Source organism: Thunnus albacares, chromosome 20, assembly GCF_914725855.1.
Source record: "Thunnus albacares chromosome 20, fThuAlb1.1, whole genome shotgun sequence".
Taxonomy (NCBI): Eukaryota; Metazoa; Chordata; class Actinopteri; order Scombriformes; family Scombridae; genus Thunnus; species Thunnus albacares.
Genome location: NC_058125.1, coordinates 43183 through 64295, shown reverse-complemented (window position 1 = coordinate 64295; position 21113 = coordinate 43183). Strand labels below are relative to the sequence as shown.

At 40.1% G+C, this 21113-nt stretch overlaps 1 protein-coding gene across 5 annotated transcripts in view; it reads left to right on the top strand.

The window, feature by feature from the left end:
- fasn (fatty acid synthase) overlaps positions 1-21113 on the top strand; it is a 78409-nt gene that overhangs the window by 20121 nt on the left and 37175 nt on the right. For all 5 annotated transcript variants that reach the window (XM_044338721.1, XM_044338720.1, XM_044338723.1 and 2 more), the window contains 14 exons: positions 1569-1769; positions 2563-2685; positions 4215-4330; positions 4557-4691; positions 9275-9749; positions 10227-10414; positions 14174-14363; positions 15028-15122; positions 16332-16466; positions 17655-17858; positions 18303-18418; positions 18528-18703; positions 18842-19033; positions 20402-20482. In XM_044338721.1, coding sequence (XP_044194656.1) covers positions 1569-1769; positions 2563-2685; positions 4215-4330; positions 4557-4691; positions 9275-9749; positions 10227-10414; positions 14174-14363; positions 15028-15122; positions 16332-16466; positions 17655-17858; positions 18303-18418; positions 18528-18703; positions 18842-19033; positions 20402-20482 — 2427 coding nt within the window. The remainder of the gene's footprint in view (positions 1-1568; positions 1770-2562; positions 2686-4214; positions 4331-4556; positions 4692-9274; positions 9750-10226; positions 10415-14173; positions 14364-15027; positions 15123-16331; positions 16467-17654; positions 17859-18302; positions 18419-18527; positions 18704-18841; positions 19034-20401; positions 20483-21113) is intronic.

Below are 21113 nucleotides of genomic sequence, written 5' to 3'. Positions count from 1 at the left end.
ATACACCATGACACACACTGATGGTCACAGATAAACTTCTCTGTGAATTTCTCTGTGATCACACAGCACAGCTGTTGTCATAAACCTTTGGCCAGTGCTTATTATCAACAACTGCATAATCATAAAATAGAGATTTGATGGATGTCTCAGAGCAGGAGTTGATATATTTACAAAAACAACCTGAAAACGTTATTTTGACACATAAACAGTTCCCTTCTTTTCGTCACCCCATTAAAGATCCGTTCTGTCCTTTGAACACATATACTAATACATAATGGTTTTAATGTAGCTGATGTGGCAGAGATTTCCATTATCATCAGACAGGTTGTAAACAATATTGCTCAACCAGCATGTATCAAAAAAGTATTTTCTCTTCCAGGTTTGCTTCCACACTGTGCAGCCAAAAACACATGTACATCAGTGTCTTTCTGTGTATCTGCCTCCTCATCCCAGACATTACACTGACATAACATCATGATCACGCACCTAAATAAACTCTGTGAAAAAACTCTGTTAGTACTGTCAACAAGTATTACAAGTCTTAAAAATACTAAATGTGGGACTATTTTATATTTGGTATTTACCCAGTGTCAGATGTTTATAATTTACTGTTTTGTGGCCTAGAACTGACCTAAACCATGACACAAATTTGTCTGTATCTGTATAGAAGGCGTAAACTATGCTTTTACTCATGAACATTTTGGAAGTAAAGCATTGTATAATCCTACAAATGTTCTTAATTAATATGCCTTCCAGTAAATAAACACTCTAGAAACTTTACCTTACCATTAAAACAGCTGTTCATCAACATCAGCAGCACTGTGTTGTTTATCAAATTGTGTTGTCACTGTTCTCTGGATGCTGAGCCAAAGGATGATGCCTGAAAATCCTGTTCAGAGCTGCTCTCTACGTCAGTGCACATGTGGATCCAATGCCACCACCATGTGGCCATCTATCTTCCAGCTCAAAGCTCCTACAGTGCAAAGCACTACAAAGTTCCTGGATTCCTTTGTTTAAGATGCTGTCAGCCTACTCTTTCAGTCATCATCACTCATCACCCTATTTGGTACAGAAACTATTTGGGTGAGCCTTTTTTACATGCCAAATGTGTTTCCATAACTATTCAACACATTGTGCAGTTGTAACCAATGTTAGATACACATAGACATAGACACATTCTAAACTCAGACTCTGCATTTGATGGCATTTGGCATACTTGTGGAGCTACAGAAACTTGATCTGATTAAATAGCCATACTCACTGGTCATGGTACATTTTGTGCAAATAATTCTAGCATAGACTGCAGACAGAATTACACTAAAAATATTGATGAGCATGATTGTCTATCACTATGTGTATTTTCAAGCAGAACTGGATGTAGATGATGGTTGAAATATTCCAAACATTTGATGTTAACAAAATTAATTTTGAGGATTGTGCAGCCTTAGCCATGGCATGCAGTTGAAACACTAGTTTGAAACACTCCTGAGAATCTTCTCCGCAGATGTGATCCCTAATTCCAATCCATAGTCCATCCTCCCCTCTTCTCCTCTCCCCTCCTCTTCCAGGACCCAGCACCGCCATCGACACAGCCTGTTCCTCCAGCTTGCTGGCTTTAGAAAACGCTTTCCATGCCATTCGCCAGGGCCATTGTGATGCCGCCCTGGTGGGGGGAGTCAACCTGCTGCTCAAGCCAAACACCTCGGTGCAGTTCATGAAACTGGGCATGCTCAGTCCTGAGGGGACCTGCAAGTCCTTTGACTCCTCAGGTAAAAGAAAGTTGCAGGGTGTCCCCATGGCCTAGGGGTTAATCTCTCCCCCTTGTACCTTGTTAGCTCTCTATTATTAGTATCTAATAAATGCCAAAAAAAGAATAAAAAAAGAAAAAAGGCTCTTCTCTCATACTGTTCAATTTTCTGGATTTTGTTTTCAAATGTCTGGCTCAGGTGTAATGATTTGCAGTTCAATATGATAAACTGATATTTATTGAATGAATTTAAAAACCAGTACTTAGTACTTAGAGTCCTGGACCTTGACTGGCTGATTTATGATTTTTTTTAATGCCTCAAATGTAACCACTCAAATTTAGTTAGTGAATGTATGGATGGTCAATAAACCTTTTCAGTCAAATGATCAAATTATCATTAAGAATGCATTATTAATGTACAAAATCAAGTTGAAAGTATGGACACATCTTCCCATTCCCTTGAATGAGAAAGTGTTTCCAAACTTTTGACTGGTACTGTATAAATAAACTAACAGCCTAACTGAAAAGAAATATGCCTAATTTTGCTTTAGGTTCCCTTTTAAATATATTATAGTACTTGTACAGTTGTACAGTTTTATCACACCTGTAACATGCATCAATATTTTTTATCAGCAGCAGCAGCAGTGTTTCTCTCTCCTCTATAATGTTAAACCTTGTTCTTTTACCATCACAAATTGCTTAGAATCTTAGTCATATTGATTTAGCTGTGTATTATTTATAATTTACACTTTTACACACTATCTGTACTTTGCTTACCAATATAAAGTTTATATTTCTATCATTCTGTCATACAGGGAATGGATACTGTCGTTCTGAGGCAGCAGTGGCAGTGCTGCTGACCAAGCGTTCAGTGGCTAAAAGGGTCTATGCCACAGTGGTCAATGCTGGCAACAACACAGATGGGTATAAAGAGCAGGGTGAGGAAGGACACTAAGAGTCTGTGAGCTCTAAACTCATGCTGTGACACAAGAACATAATGTCCATTACAAAGATTTTACTGAAGTTATAGAAATAGTCAATTAAGATGAAAATTAATAGTCAAGATGCCTGTGAGAGAACTTTGGTCCTCACAGCTTACATGGTTTAAAAATTAGATTTTAAATGGGTCTTCCAATTCAGTCAGTTGTAATCAGTTAATTGTTTGGTCTATTAAATGTCAGAAAATGGCATCATAATTTCCTACAGCCCAAGGTTTTTTTGGTTTCATGATGTCACCACCCATATTTGCATGAAGCAACAGGAAGACAATTCTGTTTGCCAAGATTGAGAGGATGTTTCCATACAGCCAATCTTATTGCTTTATTTTAAACCATATGTCCATGCAGTAGCAACATCATTGCTCTATTATAGACAGACGGTCACACAGCCTGCTACACAACACAAGAACCAGAAACTTTGAAAAACAACCCAGATTTGGTTTCCCACTAAAGTCTCCTTATCGAATTTACAAAATTGAACTCATCTTATGCTGCACCTTAACTTGTTGAAAGAGCAACCAAAATAAACATTCACCATGGAAATGTGCACTGCTAACATAATTTTGCAGGAGATATAGGTAGTTAACCACTAGGATGCAGCACATTAAACAGCATGTAAACATACTGTACCTGCAAATGTCACAATGGTGTGTGTACTGTTGACTTGAAACAACAAATCAATTGGCAAACTATTTTCTGTTGATCAATTATTCAACAAATCGCTTCAGCTCTATTTTAGTCCAGCAGATTATTCATGTTGTCTTGATGCCACAAACAATGTTTTCATTGCTGTCTCACAATACAACTGAAAAGGAGAAGTCACTAAGTCACGTTTTCCTTATTTTATTCAGGTCAAAATAAATTACATGTGGTACAAAAATACATTTCAAGGCATGTAACTTGGTTGTAAAATGGATATCAGGCTTTTTCATTGTGGCCATTACAGTAAGTGTGGCTCACTTACAATAGGTGCCATAATTTTTGTATACATTCATATACAGAATTCAATAGTGTCTGTTTCCTGTATATGTATTTAGGTGTGTTTGCAGTGTGCTATGGTGTACTTGTGAAATGACTATGTATTTGTGTGTGTGTGTGTTTGTTTATGTGTTTTTGTGTGTATAAACAGTTAGTATATAGTATATATAGTATATCATCAATTTTATTTGATGATTAGGTTAGACCGTTAGACAGGTAGTAAAGAAACCTGCCAAACATGGAAAAGAAAACAAAGGTGAAATTATCACCTTTTGCTGTCTGTTGTAAACATCTATCACAGTTTTCAGAGAGACTTGTTTTTGTGCACCCACTCTCAGCTTTACCTCCAAAGTGTTTTGATAATCTAGATAAATGGTTGGTTTACACCAAGTGTGAACAGTAGTAGTTACATAGAAATTTGTATGTTATACAATACTATACTATACAATAATACATGTGTTTTGTCTAACACATTCCTGCTGGTCCTTCAGGTGTAACATTTCCTTCTGGTGAAATGCAGCAGAGGCTGGTTCATTCTCTCTACCAGGAGGCGAACATCACTCCTGAGCAGGTTGAGTACGTTGAAGCCCACGGCACCGGAACAAAGGTCAGTGCACACAACAGCCTGGTTTCTTAATCACATTTGTGATGTTGTGTTTTTACTGAGAGTGTCTGCATCACAAGACACTAAGTTGACACGGAAAAGGTCACTTTTAAAAACATGCAGCACATTTTTAATCTGAAAAGAATAATGATGTCATCTTCACACACATATCTAATGTCACTCATCAGGAGTGTCTTACCTCTGTGGCATTTCTGCTCTCTACATGCAGGTCGGCGACCCGCAGGAAGTGAATGGCATTGTCAGTGTGTTCTGTCAGGCAAAGCGAGAGCCTCTGCTTATTGGCTCAACCAAGTCCAACATGGGCCATCCAGAACCAGCCTCCGGTCTCGCTGCTGTGACAAAGGTAAGAAAGGCACAACTGTTATTGGCTGCTCTGAAGATTCAAAACATCCTTTTTCCTTTGTGTATTATATACAGTATGTAGTTGCATATTGATCACATCTTAGTCTTAACATAAAGGTCAGTTTCTCTGTACAGTTCATCTCACTGGTTTGCCTGCAGCCATGTGTGATACTTTTAAAGAGATATTCAACCTGTGCCATCAGTTAATCTGGGTTTTTGCCCATGTATAATGGGATATAATGGTATTCATTACATCTTTAGCAATACCTTGCCTATATGAAAAAATTAAAATGTAAGCCCAAAAAACATGAAAATGGTCAGCCATTTTTACGACACTGCCTCCAGCATTAGTATTGACCCTGAGAACCTCTGTGTAAATTGCAATTTTGGATTTCATAAAATATCATATTGTATTCTTCCACTAGAGCTCTTGCCAGGACCTTGAGTTGGTCAGTCTAAGACCAGTCAAAGGGAAGGTCCAAAGAAATTATTAATAAGGCTCAGGAGGGTGTTGCTTCTTTAATAAAATTAAATATATAATTAACTCCAACTATTTTGTACTAGTATGCGCGGCTGCTGTCCAACCAGCATAAAAATGCCCATTCTTAGACACTTGGGTCATTCTTGCTGCTGTGTGATGGCTACAGGTATTAATTAATTAATGATCAATTAATAATAAACAGATTATTCAATAACATGAACACTCACAGGCTAACATACATTGAAGTGTTTGTAATTATGGAGACAAACAATATTAAATTGAGAGGATGAATAAAATGAGAGCACAAATTACTAATTCACAATAGAACACTATTAAATTTAGAGCACAATTTTTTTTTTTTTCTACATGACACCTCCCAGGCTCTGTACTGTATGATGCTACTTATAAAAATAAACCTGCAGATAAAAACAATCTTTTAATTGCAGCCCTTTTGAGTGCTCTACATATATTAGGGCCTGGTTAGTTAGTTCTATGACAACCCTACATGCAAGTGGTTAATACAAACAGAGCCTAATAATATGAATTGAAACTAAAATAAACAGGTCATACTCCAATGAAACAGACTGAAGTAAAATAAAATAAAATAAATCATGTACATACCGTAAATTTACACAAAACAAATTGTTACAGGTCAGCACCATGATATTGAGGGGAGTGATTTTAACAATAGTGTAAGGGACTGTGTATAGATGTAGACACTGATATGACACACACATGTGTACCACTGGTATGCTGCGGCTAGATATCCCTGTCCTCTGTTAGAAGTCACAGGTGACCAACTATGATAAAGAAATGACTGTCCACAGTCTTTTCCAATAACACTATCCAGGACCTTATTCCAGTTTCTGCTGAACATGGGCTATGGTATCTGGAAAGACACAACAAAAACAACAAATGAATATTGGAAGATATTAGATCGGTAAGGTTCTGGTATCTCCACATCGGCGTATTATAGAATGGGTAGAATGGGTAGAGTGGTGAATAAGGCCGTATTCAGACCAAATCAGGCGGTGTGTTGTTCAGCCACAGGGTCGAGCGGAGGTGTGGGAGGGTTGTGGGCGTGTTTATTTGTGCTCTAGAACGTAACCGCTTTGAAACAATTGGAAAATAACGTTTTATTGATCTGATTGACAGGCATTTTTGCTACCAGTGCTCCCTCTCTTCATTCTCTCTATCTCACTTGACCACAGCTGCTCTCTCTCTCTCGCTTTCTCTCTCTCACTGGTGCTCTCAGCTCTCTCTCTTTTTCTCTTGTCTTTTTTAAAATGAGTCGAAGCTGACAGCAAAGTCTAACTTTACTTTTAACGTTATCATATGATGAGAAATGTCCTCCCCTCATCCTAGTAACGTCTTTGTGCTCCCTCATGGCAGAGTTTACAACTCTGATCAGTCTGATCTTCAGCTGTGATTGGACACTGGAGCCTTCAGCTGCAGTGATGTCGGGTTGCGTTTCTCCAAAAGTTGGCTCTGGCTCAACTTTCCGGCCACAGTCCGGTGTGGTGCCGCAGCGGCCAAAATGGCTGCAGCCCAAATGTAGCATTAGCTGGCTTATACTGCCATCTATTGGCTAAAGTTGACATGGGGTAAATGAGAGGGATATCTTCACATATACTGTATTCACAATTTAGTGCAAAAACAACATTGAACAAATAATACCTTAGGTATAAAAAATGAGTGTTGCGTATTTACAACACAATTTGGTCCAGTACTTAAGAGAAAATATTAGCAGCTAACTACAACCATACATACAGTGCTGCTTGAAAATTTGTGAACTCTTAAGAAATTTTGCATAAATATGACCTAAAACATGATCAGATCTCCATGCAAGTCCTAAAACTAGATTAAGAGACATCAATTAAACAAATGAGACAAAAACATTACACTTGTTTGTTTATTTATTGAGGAAAATGATCCAATGTTACATATTTGTGCGTGGCAAAAGTATGTGAACCTCTAGGATTATCAATTTATTTGAAGGGGAAATTAGTGTGAGTCTGGGAGGCCCTGCCTTATCTAAAGAAGAGAAATCTGGGTCTTCACTATCAAAGTCTGAGCTTCATAACACAGGTTTGTTGAAGTGTGTCATGGCTCAAACAAGGGAGATGTCTGAGGACCTTAGAAGAAGAGCTGTTGATGCTCACCAGGCTGGAAGGGGTTACAAAACCATTTCATTATGCACAAATGGAAATTGTTACCCTCCCCAGGAGTGATCATACAACAAAGATCACACCAAGAGCAAAGTCTAAGGACCTTGCTCGTCTGAGAACAAGGTGTGTAATAGTCTGGGAGGCCACAAGGGACCCCAGGGTAATGTCAAGGAAGCTAAAGTCCTTCTTGCAGTGGCTACAGTCAATCTTCATGAGTCCACCATCAGAAGAACATTGAACATCAATGGTGTGCATGGCAGAGTTGCAAGGAAAAAGCCACTACTCTTCAACAAGAACATTGCTGCTGTCTACGGTTTGCTCAAGACCCCATGGACAAGCCAGAGGGCGCTTGGGAAAAAAAAAAGTCCTGTGGATGGATGAGACCAAAATCTAACTTTTCAGCTCGAATGAGAAACATTATGTTTGGCGATGAGCAAACACTGCATTCGAGCATAAGAACCTTATCCCGTCTGTGAAACATAGTGGTGGTAGTATCATGGTTTGGGCCTGCATTGCTGCCTCTGGACCAGCACAGCTTGCAATCATTGATGGAGCTATGAATTCTGACTTGTACCAGCAAACTCTACAGGAAAATGTCAAACTGTCCATCTGTGAAGCTCAACAGAAAGTGGGTCATACAGCAAGACAACAACCTTAAACACACAAGTCATTCTACCAAAGAAGGGTTAAAGCAGAAGAAAGTTAATGGTTTTCGAATGGCCAAGTCAAAGTCCTGACCTTAACCCAATAGAAATGCTGTGGAAGGACCTGAAGCACGCAGTCCATGCAAAGAAGCCCACCAACATCCTTGAGTTGAGACTGTTCTGTAAGGAGGAATGGGCTAAAATTCCTCCAAACCAATGTGCAGAGCTGATAAACAGTTGCCAGAAACATTTAGTTGAAGTTATTGCTGCAAAAGGGGGTCACACCAGTTACTGAAAGAAAGGGTTCACATACTTTTGCCTCATGCAAATATGTAAGATTGGATCATTTTCCTCAATAAATCAATGAATACGTTCAATGTCACGGAGGCATGAAAGATCATTCTTGATTTAAAATATATTGTTTTTGTATCAAATTATGAATTTGTGAAATTCTAGCAGCTCTTAACATGACTGCCCCTATGATAAGGTTACTTCCTCACAAGTGATGATAGACTTACTTCCTCCTGTCCTTACTGCTGTTATCTTCCCCATCAGTGTCACTCAGAAGTCACCATAATCATGTAATGCAACATTTACAAATCATAATTCAGTCTTAACTCAGGGTCCAGCCACTAGCTTTTTTCCAAAGCTTTCAACTTCATCCCGCAGTCTGAGTTTTTTCATTTGTTATGGACCTAACACTCTTTCAGACAGTCTCTCCTTTAAAACATTGATGGTATTACACTCGGTTGTTCACACAAACAACCATCACAGCCCCACACACCTGGGCAATCACTATGTAAAGTTGGCGTGATTGTCAGATGTTTCAGAAAGTTAAGTGAGTTTTGTATTCATGTCCTGATCTTTTTTTTTTATGACATGACAGGACATTTACGGAAAGGGCCAAGAGCTTGCACTATATTTGACATGAGAAAAATCTCCCTAGCAATGTAAAAAAAATGGCTCATTTACAGTGTTTCATAGTTTATTAAACTGTATTTCTTCATAAGAAATTACATACTTGTGAGAAATATCTTACAGAGATTTTAATCAGGCGAACAGGACTGCATTTAATCTCTCCATATATTACCCATGTGCTGCAGCCTTAACTGATCTGCAGTTTACATCTGCATTTTCAAAATGGAGGAGGTTGGGCATCTCTGACGTCAAAACAACTAAAGAGAAAAGGAAATGATAATGAACCATTTTATTTATTCAAGCCATACTAGAATTCTGCTCATCATCTCATCTTTGTAATTATTTTATTGTTTCTTTTTCATCGGTCATGCAGGTGTTGCTTTCTCTGGAGCGAGGAGTCTGGGCTCCCAACCTGCACTTCAGCAGTCCTAACCCTGACATTCCTGCCCTCACCGATGGTCGCATTCAAGTTGTTGACCGGCCTATTCCCATCCGAGGTGGTATCATAGGCATCAACTCCTTTGGATTTGGAGGTTCCAATGTGCATGTGATCCTCCGTCCAGCTGAGAGGAGCGGTCAAAAACCAGCTGACATGACTGCCCTGCCGAGGGCACTTCCCAGGGTGCTTCAGGCCTGTGGCCGAACAGAGGCTGCAGTGAATGCAGTGCTCCAAAAGGGGATGGAACTCAGTGCAGATGACAGCTTCCTGTCTTTGCTGAATGAGGTGTCAGGAGCTCCCACTGCTGGCATGCCCTACCGAGGTTACTCTCTGATTGGCTCTCAGAGTGACGTCATGGAGGTGCAGCAGGTGCAGGCCACTCCCAGGCCGCTTTGGTACATCTGTTCAGGTGAGTCTCTGAATGCACAGAGGAGATGTTGTCCAGGAGCCATCAAACAAGTCAATAAATAGGTACATGGGTCTGCCAGTAACTGCCTTTTATTATCTACAGAACAAGATGTCTACAGTTTTAATACAGTTTACAGTTGTTTGTGGATTATCCAGAGTTGGTTTTTGTAGAACTGAGTAGAATTAAACAATATTTTTTTCTTTTTTTCATCATTACATTTTTTCAGTATTTGTCAACATTAGAATGTTTGGAATGCCAAATTAAAATGGTATTCAATCTAATACAAATTATTTCTTATTAATTGGGTGCTACAAAAAAAAGAAAATGGCTATCAAAAACCTCATGTTGGTTGAACACCACTACAAATATTGCCTGCTCACACAATGATAAATGTTGAGCTTTGGAACTGAACTGTTGATAAATTCAGATATCTTTTTATCTCAGACTTCTTGCAGTGATTGTGTATTACCTTAACAGGTATGGGAACACAGTGGGCAGGTATGGGCCGCAGCCTCATGCAGCTGCCAGACTTCAGAGAATCCATTCTGCGGTCAGATACAGCCCTGAAGGACACTGGCCTGGTTGTGTCTCACCTGCTCATGGAGGCCGACGATGCTACTTTTGAAGACACTGTTCATGCCTTTGTTGGTCTTGCCGCCATACAGGTAGAGTGGAGATGTCATGTTAGATGTGGGAAACATGGCATATGTGGGGGGTATATTTACTTAATGGTAATGCATTGTGGAATATGAAAATTATGAGACAGTTTCAATAAAATGATCAATAATATCATGCACTTGTGTATGATGTTTGTGACAACAGGTCACTTCAAAAACGGTAAAATAAAAATAGCATATTGTGTGAAACACAGAGGCAGATGTCCACAACTCTGCAGAACAATAACAGTCACATCACAGGAAAGGAGTGTGAGCATGTATGTATGTGTGTTTATTTATGTGTTTGTTTTTATGTTTATTTGTGTGTGTGTTTGTGACAACCAACAGGTCAGTACCAACAGGTTGTCAGGAGTTTTTGTGCCAAAACAAGCCTATCAACGGCTTCTGGCTTGAGAGATGCCCGGTGGCATGTAACCATATTCCCACTGGTATCAAATACCCTCTCCCTGCGCTGTGACCAGGTCTCTCCTCTTCCAACTAAATGAGAAGCTGCTTGCAACTTTCTTGCAAACAGTAACAGCACACTCAATACAGGGGTCTTTAATGCCTCTCTCTAAGAATAAAAACAAATATTAAAAAAGTTATAATAATAATAAAGAAAACCAACAATTCAGTTGCTCAGCCTAACACCAAAGATAATTTTGGCAATTATTTTCTAGATCTCAGTCAATTTTAAATCCACTTTAACGAAATAGTTTTCTTGCAATATATACTTTGTTTATTTTGGATGAATACATGATACACATATGCATGCGCGCACACACACACACACACACACATACACACACACACACACACACACACACACACACACACACAGTTTTTAATTGCCTGAAACAATTATGAAGTGCTCTCTTGTGTTCACACCAAACGCAAAGCGAATTATCACCTCTTGTTACTCGTGCGAGTTTTAACCACAGGATCATTTGTGTTTATTCACCCCAAATAGTCAGCGAGCGACAGCAAACACATACTAGTCTCTACCCGGACAATGGGAGCCAGCACAGTGGTGTTACTGAAGCTCAGCCTGCCTGCCATCATGATGGCTCAGTCCTCCTGCTAACAACAGTCACACCAACACTTATCTGTAAACACAGAGATATATTATCAACTTTTCTTTCTTTCTTTCAACTTTTTTTTGCTGTAATAAACTGCATTAACCCATTTCACAAAACTCCCCCCAAAAATCTGTTGATTTACTGCACTTACTAGACGACAACTACATACCTTTAAAGAGGTATGAACCCAAAACAAACTTTAGAACAAAAACAAACTAAGATTTTGCTGTGATTTAATTGAAATAAGTGGATCAAATGGATGCCGAAATAACGACATCATGATGCAGATTTGTAAAAAGTCTGAATTCATGGTTTGTCAGGTCTGTCCGCAAGACGACAAGTAAACGACTTTTAAAATGCTTGGTTTCTGAGTGGAGTTCAGATCAATCAGGCTATATTTTGCAAACAATAACTGCTCCTTACACACTCAAACTATCATCTAAAGGCATAAATATGACAGCGACATTATTGTTTATACACATAGATATCTACATACAGTACAAATTTAAAATTATAAAAACTCACCGGCATTTAAGATGTTTGTTATTGATGGCAGCAGCTGAGGGGGGTGTGTGACTCTGGTATTAGCTCTGACTAAGTTAGGTTGAGAACCGAAAGTGAAGATGAATCAATTTTTAATCCCAAAAGTTTAAATAATAAACTCCTCCTGCCGGTAAACAGCTCTGGATTAGAGCAGAATCCATTGTGACTGTTGTGGTGGTCCGGTGTGTGTTTATTCTTCCTCCATCCCCTGGGGGGAGGACTGTTATCAAAGATTTTGAGAAATATGTTTCATTCTTATCAGACAGGAACCATTCAAAATAATATTGTATTATATCTTTTTTTATGCACAGTAAACCTAGGTGCTTCTAGATAACTTGATTTAATTGCTTTGTATTTCTCCTCTCTGCTCCTGAATGCGTTTTTACATAACAACTTTTTTGTATAGTTCAGCGCTGACTTTGGGAACTGTTAATAAAAACCAGTCTTGGGAACGGAGAGCAAAGCTGCTCATGCATTAGATTTGGGCTAAGGCTAGGCCACTTCATGCCACACAAAGGGGGAGTGTAAAAAAACAGTGGCTCTGATGCTCACCAGTCCTCGGCCTCCCCTGTTCCGCTTAGTGCACAGTCTCAGGGTGATGAATCCCCTCGATTCTGGTCATCTTCCCTCTCTTCACTATCATCCGACCACACTTATCTAGTCCAAATGACATTCCAATGTTGTTGCTGTAGATCCTGGTGATGTGGATCAGTGAGTCGATGTCTCACTCATTCTTGGCATACACCTCGATGTCATCCATGTGAAGGAGGTGACTGATGGTTGTTCCACTTTGCAACTGGTATCTGTAGCCACTCTTTGTGATGATCTGGCTGAGGGGGTTCAGGCCTATGCAGAACAGCAGCGGGGATAGTGCATCACCTTGGTATATGCCACACTTGATGGTAACTTGTGCAATTGGCTTTGAGTTGGCCTACAGAGTCATATTCCACAGCCCCATTGAGTTCTTGATGAGGGCTCTTAGTTTCCTCTTGATTTTGTACATTTCCAAGCATTTCAGTATCCATGTGTGTGGCATTGAGTCATAGGCTTTCTTGTTGTCAATCCAGGTGGTGCACAGGTTGGTCTGCCTGGTCTTGTAGTCTTAGGTGACTGCTCTATCGACCAGTAGCTAGTGCTTGGCTTCCCTTGTATTACTACCAATTCCTTTCTGGGCCTTTCTTCAGCTCACATATTGGGTCATGTGCTTGTTCATGTTAGCCACTATGACGCCTGACAGGAGCTTCCATGCTGTACAGAGGCAGATTATTGGCGAGTAGTTGAATGGAATCACGCCCTTCTGGGGATCCTTCCTGATCAGAACTATTTGCCCTTGGGTTAACCTGGGTGGGTCCCATCCATCAGCAGTTGGTTCATTTGTGCTGCCAGGTGTTCATGGAGTGCAGTTAGTTTCTTTAGCCAGTAGATGTGGATCATGTCAGGGCCCGATGCTGTCCAGCTCTTCATACCTGACACTCTTTCTTTGATGTCTGACATTGTAATGTCTGACATTGTAATGGAGATATATATCATGTTGCTTGCACAGATTTCCCGCGCTCCAGCTTCAGCTCTTCTCCTCACACTCAGGCTGCTTCTGTGCGCTCGTGGAACTTCTGCTCTCAGATTCTGCTCTCAGATTCTGCTGAGAAAGCAAGGGAAGTACAATAAAGCCCTGGAGAGCAGGAGTGGTTGAACCCGGTTAAAGAGTACCCGCCCGTACGGGACGCTCTAAGAAGTAAAGCGAACATGCCTGTGAGGAGGCAGGGATCATTTCATTGGTCAACAATACACCTGGCCTTCTATTGGTTTGGGGATTTTGACAGGGTTTTTGCAGGGGAGAAATCTGTGAGCAGACGTTCCACAAGCGCACAGAAGCTGCCTGAGTGCGAGGAGAAGGGCTGAAACTGGAGCGCGGGAAATCTGTGCAAGCAACATTATATTTGAGTACAAGCACACAGTTTGAGCAGAAACAAAGCAAATCTAAGTGCAAGCAGAGACTATTTGAGAGCAAGGGGGGTTTTGAGGGACTATATTACAAAGTTTGAAAGTGAAATCAATAAATCATGCTCTCAAATTGATATATTACACTCTTGAATAAAGATAGGAAAAAAGCTCCATAAAACACTCATCTCATCTCATCTTGTTACAGATAGCTCAGATCGACCTGCTCACTAAGCTGGGTCTGCAGCCTGATGGCATTGTAGGACACTCAGTGGGAGAGCTGGCTTGTGGCTATGCTGATGGCTCTCTCAGCCACAATGAGGCCATTCTGGCTGCCTACTGGAGAGGCCGCTGCATTAAAGAGGCCAACCTTCCACATGGAGGCATGGCTGCAGTCGGTAAGAAAAAGCAGTGATTTCTTTTACCATATTTCAACAGTACAATAAGCACACTGTCGAGAGAGAAGGAATTGCTTTTAAAATGTACTTGTTTGGAATGAAAACCATCAGAGTCAAGTATGTCAACTGTATGTCTGTCGAGATGAGAAAGGTCATTGACATTTTAATCACAGTCTGGCTGACATTATCAATCAGGCTCTAGTTTTTCCATACATTGGGCTCATTATTTTGGGTTTTCATAATACAGTTAAAGAATCTATCTATGTAAATTTTGATAGTTGAAAACTATATTGTGTTTACATTGATAGTGAAAAGTTGTGTACATACCATGGAAAAATGTTGTAGATGTGATAGATGTGACACCTGTCATTTATAATGCTAAATGATGATGATTAATAAGTGTCCAAAATCTCAATTTACTGCTTGCTACTGTTTATTTCTGTAAGACAGGACATGGACACCTCAATATACACATGTATAAAATACTGACAACACTTTCCTTTACCATATTTCAACAGCACAATAAGCACACTGTCGAGAGAGAGGGAATTGCTTTTAAAATGTACTTGTTTGTATGTTTTGTAGGGGTTTTTTGTTTGTTTCCTTTTTTATTGTTTATTTTTGGCACATCTTTTACCTTCTTTGCTTGCTGTCTGTGTTCCAGGGTTAACCTGGAAGGAGTGTATGGCTCAGTGTCCTCAGGGGGTGGTCCCAGCCTGCCACAACGCTGAGGACACAGTCACCATCTCCGGCCCTCAGGTCAAACATTCAATCATTCAGTCATTCTTGTTCTGTAGCCCTATTAACAGATTGGATTTTACACAGTCTAACAATGCTGACCTTGCTTTAGCAAAAAAATGTATTTTTCTGTTTCCTCACATGGTGAATGCTCACATAGTGTTTGTTTTGTAACTATTATACTACTATACATGAATTAAATTAATTAAATTATTCTGACAGAGGACAGCCGGAAGAGAAATATGGGGCTAGAACAGTGACAGTTAAGTTTTTGCATTGAAAGTAAAATTTGGCATTGAAAACATGTGGCAGCTACAATTGTTAGATTAAATCTGTGAGACATTTATCTTCCAAAAGGAATCATATCATATATCAAAAATGCTGCGGAGACAGCATAAAACAGGTTCTATTTGCATAATATATTGGATAATATATAATCTACATGGTTACTTTATTGCCTGAAAAAATATTAAATCTTAATAAAATCACATATTAACAAGTACTAAAGCAAAAATTGAGTCTGGCTCAAAATCTCCACCATGATGCCATTGCCTTCAGATATCTTTGTCGGACTGCAAGGCATACTGGGTAAGGTAGGCCCAGAAAGGGCCCTCCTCTCTGTGACAAAACAATGACAGAAAATTAAAACTGAAAAACAGAAAGTTGAAACTGAAAACCAGTAACACTGAAAAAAACTGAGTGTAAAAAAAAAAAAGCTCACAGAAAAAGACAGATATGAAGAAAAAATCTGATGATTAACATTGAAAAACACATCATAATGCAAAAAATATCAAAATAAAATAAGATAATAAGATTTTAAGATTGTAATTTTTTTAATGCTTGTGTTTTATTTTTCAGTTGAACTTTTTTCAGTACCAATACCCGTTTCAGTGCCAGTACAACTCTATTACAGGTGTTTCAATGCCAATGTTTCCTTTTTCAGTTCAGTTTTTGTTTTCAGTGCCAAATTTTACTGTATACCAAAATTTAACCGTTGCTGTTCTAGCCTCATAGAGAAGAATGAAGCAGATTATAATTGGTGGCCAACAGCAAGTTGTTGAATAGCGTAACAACTTAAAAGATGCCCTGATCCTTAAAACTATTGTATGAAAACAATGTCAGATTGTGCAAGCATGTTAGTATTTTATACAAGCATAATTACATTCCCTTTTACCAATCTAGTTTTGGCCAGTGGATATGTATTAACAGATGTGGTGTGTGTTTCATCAGGAAGCAATCACTAAGTTTGTGTCTGAGCTGAAAGAGCAGGGAGTGTTTGCGAAGGAGGTGCGTAGCGCTGGTGTTGCTTTCCATTCCTACTACATGGCTTCCATTGCTCCGACCCTCTTGGCTGCTCTAAAGAAGGTATGCAGCTCTGCTGTTTTTCAACAGTATGCAACAATTAAGCTCTGACTCCTGCTGTTACAGTCACTGCCATATACTTATTAGAATCTAACTCTGTTTGAGTGAATGATGTAAGTTTTGGCATGTCAGATTATTAGAATCATATATATATATATATATATATACATATATACATACAGTACTGTGCAAAAGTTTTAGGCACCCTAGATGTTTAGATTCTTATCCATTATGCAATGCCATCAGGGAGGTTCATAGTTCATTCATGACATGAAAATGACCCCAAGCATACAGCTTCTCCATAAGCTGTATAAAGAACTAAATAAAGAACTATTCTCAGCAAGAAGAATGATGAGTCCTGCAGCAGATAGTATGGTATGGCCCCCACAGAGACCTGATCTCAACATCATGGAGTCTATCTGGGATTACATGAAGAAGCACCTGAGATGGCCTAAATAATATATCCACAGAAGAACATTCTTTCTCCAGGATGGTTAAAACAACCTACCTGCAAGTTACCATGAAAAACTGTGTTTGAGTGTACCGAGGGGAACTGCTGCTGTTTTAAAGGCAAAGCTGCTCACAGCAAATATTGATTTCATTTAGGTTTCTGCTGTTTACTCAACTTTGTATGAAGTTAATTGATAAATTAAAAACAATTTACTGCAATATTTTTTAAGCATTCTCACTTTACTTTTAGTGCCTGAAACCTTTGCACAGTACAGTATATATATATACAGTACTGTACAAAAGTTTTTCATGGTAACTTGCAGGTAGGTTGTTGTAACCATCCTGGAGAAAGAATGTTCTTCTGTGGATTTATTATTTAGGCCATCTCAGGTGCTTCTTCATGTAATCCCAGATCGACTCCATGATGTTGAGATCAGGGCTCTGTGGCGGTCATACCATACCATCTGTTGCAGGACTCATCATTCTTCTTGTTGCTGAAAATAGTTCTTTGTGACTCTAGCTGTATGCTTGGGGTCATTGTCATGTCATGAATAAATTTGGGACCGATTGGACACCTCCCTGATGGTACTGCATAATGGATAAAAATCCAAACATCTAGGGTGCCTAAAACCTTTGAACAGTACTGTAACTATGGGAACTAATTCACCTCATGCAGAACAGTAGTGTTCCATGCTATTTGGCATATTTAAATATTAATAAATAATGTAATTTTGTGTGTAGGTGATCAAGGAGCCAAGGAAGCGTTCGTCCCGCTGGGTGAGCACCAGTATCCCTCAGTCTGAGTGGGACTCTCCTCTCGCTCTGTACAGCTCGGCTGACTACCATGTCAACAACCTGGTGAGCCCTGTGCTGTTCCAGGAGGCCCTCAGCCAGGTGCCTGACAATGCTGTGGTGGTGGAGATAGCACCTCATGCTCTGCTGCAGGTATACTCAACATCAACCTTCTTGAAAAGCAGCAGTTTGGTCACATTTTCTCCCCACATTAGCAGATCCTAGCTACTGTTCTTTGACAGCCTCTTCTATCTGTATCTGTATCTGTATCTGTATCTGTATCTGTATCTGTATCTGTATCTGTGTGTTTGTGTATGTGTGTATGCACACAATATGTGCATATGTATGGACGGGTGACAAATGAAAGGAAAAACTAGTACAGGTCCGAATGCTTGACCCCTACAGCGAGTGGTTCCGGTGGCTCTGTTATGCTGTGGGGGACATTTTGCTGGAATGGTTTGGGTCCACTTGTCCCCTTAGAGGGAAGGGTCACTGCAAATCAATACAAAGTTGTTCTGAAAAGCTGCTTGGAACCACTGTTATGAACTGCAGATTATCCATACATGTTTTCTACATCCTGTCGTCCTGCACACACAGGCCATCCTGAAGCGTAGCCTGAAGCACACATGTTCCATCCTACCCTTGATGAAGAGAGGCCACACCAACAACCTTGAGTTCTTTCTCTCAAACATTGGCAAAATCTATATGAATGGGTAAATGCATTCACAGACTCTTGGTGTGTTCAAATGCTTGGGGGGCTTGTACTCTTGGAAATAATCCCTGATTGCTAATATATGAATTCTTTTTCATGCACCTCTTTAGTATCAATTTGGATGGTAATGGCCTCTGCTCAGCGGTGAAATACCCCGTACCAGTTGGCACTCCCCTGATCTCCCCTCTCATGCAGTGGGACCATGCTCAGACCTGGGATGTCCCCAAGGTGGAGGATTTTTCCTCTGGCTCTGGAATATCCAAATCTGCTACCATATATAACATTGGTATGAAAGGGACATCTGGATTAAAAAGCAGTTCTGCATCGGCTCTCTTGTCATATTTAGGAAAACGTTTAACAGTGGTTTCTCATTTCATTGACCACTTTGTGTGCTTGTGTTCAACTCCCCTGTGACCAACAACAGACATAAACCCGGAGTCTGCAGACTACTACCTGATTGGACACTGCATTGATGGGCGTGTCCTCTACCCAGCCACGGGTTACCTGGTATTGGCCTGGCGTACCTTGGTGAGAAGTCTGGGGGTTGTCATGGAAACCACTCCTGTAACCTTTGAGGACGTCACCATCCATAGGGCCACTATCCTGCCAAAGACTGGTGAGAGCAGCAGGAGTGTGTGGAGGTGGGGTGGGGGTGGGGATGGGGGTGGGGGTGGGGGGGGCGTTGGAGATAATTTAGTGTTTTTCCACTGCCAGGAACTTTCCCAGTGGACCAAGAACCTTTTGAGAATCTCAGGAGCCATATCTTTGTTTCGACCTGAGGTACCAAGGACTAAATTTAGTTAATTGACAATCCAGGTTCCAGGTACTAAAAAAGTTCCTGCTCCGGGAGTAGTATGTTTCTAAAGATTCAGGAACTTTAGAGGTGTGAGTGAGGTTTGTAGGGCTGACCATCACTGATTGGTTAAACACAGACACCACGGCAAATATATTTAAGGAAAACAAGAAAGTACTAGATGTAGGGCTGGGCGATTTTATTATTTTTTCCCAGCCTGGGGTTGATCTATAATTGATTTTTGTCAGCATATTTTTGTGGACAGCTGTGAAAGAACCACCTGACCACCTGCAAGGTTGTCAACATTGTGAATAAGATACAGGCTGTCCCATACAGCTATGGACTGTCAGTACCAGATGATTTAACGAGGTACAGCATAGGGATCCAGTTTGATAATCAGTTTCAGCACAGACAGAGCAGAAAAGTCTGTTCACTAACTGATCTTCTGCTGTTTGTTTCTTTGCAAGACATCTGGCTCATATCTGCAGACTGCTGCTAGCTAACATTAGCTACCCAGCAGAGACAGGCTGAACAGAGTAGAATCAGGAAACTGTTCAGTCCACTCCCAGCAATTCAGCTCTCATAACCAGATATAATACCTCATCAACAAACACAAATTGAGAGCACAGATCAGTGTGCAGTGGCAGTCTTGAGTCATTTCAAGCAAATAGCCTTCTGTAAATGCATGCACATGTAGTATAACAATTCCTGTCATAGTTAATGTAGCCGACTAATGTAGCTAGCTATTATCTGTTACTTTTCGAATAATAACAACCTTTTGCACATATTGTAATGATAAATATATAACCATAACTAAATAAATAACTATCATACACTCAGCAAGTCATCGTCTGTGAAGAGTGTTCAGAGTTCAGAGTTTTCAGTCTTAATTTCCATCTCTGTACTTCTACTTTTCATTCATGACATCTTTCTCAAACATCACAGTCAGGCAACAGTAGATAGAAAGTGTGTTGTTTTTTTCCTCGTGTGAAAACTGTATTTCAAACACTGCCGTCATTTTTTAATCCACGATTGGTCTAATTTGCCTAATCTTTATGGTTATTCAGATGAGGTGAAAAAGCAAACAGGAATGTGCAAAAGGGACATTTCTATTATTTTCTCTAGTTTTTGAGATTAGTTCTCTGATTTCATAGTTTTTGTCTTCTCTCTTCACTTTTCTGTTCCTCTCAGGCTCTGTCCAGTTGGAGGTGCATCTCATGCCTGCCACCAACAAGTTTGAGGTTTCAGAGAATGGAAACCTGGCTGTCAGTGGTAGGTAATTTTTGTACATACAATATTACTGAAGCAATTTAATCAGTTAATCAAATTTATTTGTCACATGTGATAATATAAGGTACAGTCGCGGTGAAATGTAATCCCATCAGTTCCTTCAATTTGTGCCTTAAAAAGAATTTAAAAGAATAGAAATAGAAATAAATATATGTGTATGATTTGAGGGAAAACAACAAAAACAAGACTCTTCAAGCCATCTTCTTGATGTACTGTTTACCTTGGGTGCTAGAGGTTACTAGCACATGCTCCCCAGAGGAGGACAGTCTTTACCACTGCCTCACTCAGCTTCCTGGTGGAGACAGACCTTGGTGATGGGCCTTTCTAATGTTTTCAACTTCACCTTGACCTTGACCTGGTGTATGAGTCCACCCTTGTCTGGGACTGCCCGAATAACCTTCCTCATGACCCAGGAATTGCGTTGGGAATGGGGGGGGGGGGGGGGGGAGTCGAAAGCGGCTCCACGGTCAAGTGTGTACACGGAGTACAGCGGGGGCACAAAATGTAGCCCTGGGGTGCTCTAGTGTTAAGGATGAGGGTAGAAGTGGTGTGTCTGCCTTCCCTCACCAGTGGGGGTCTGCCCGTCAGATGTACAAAGATCCATATGCACAGT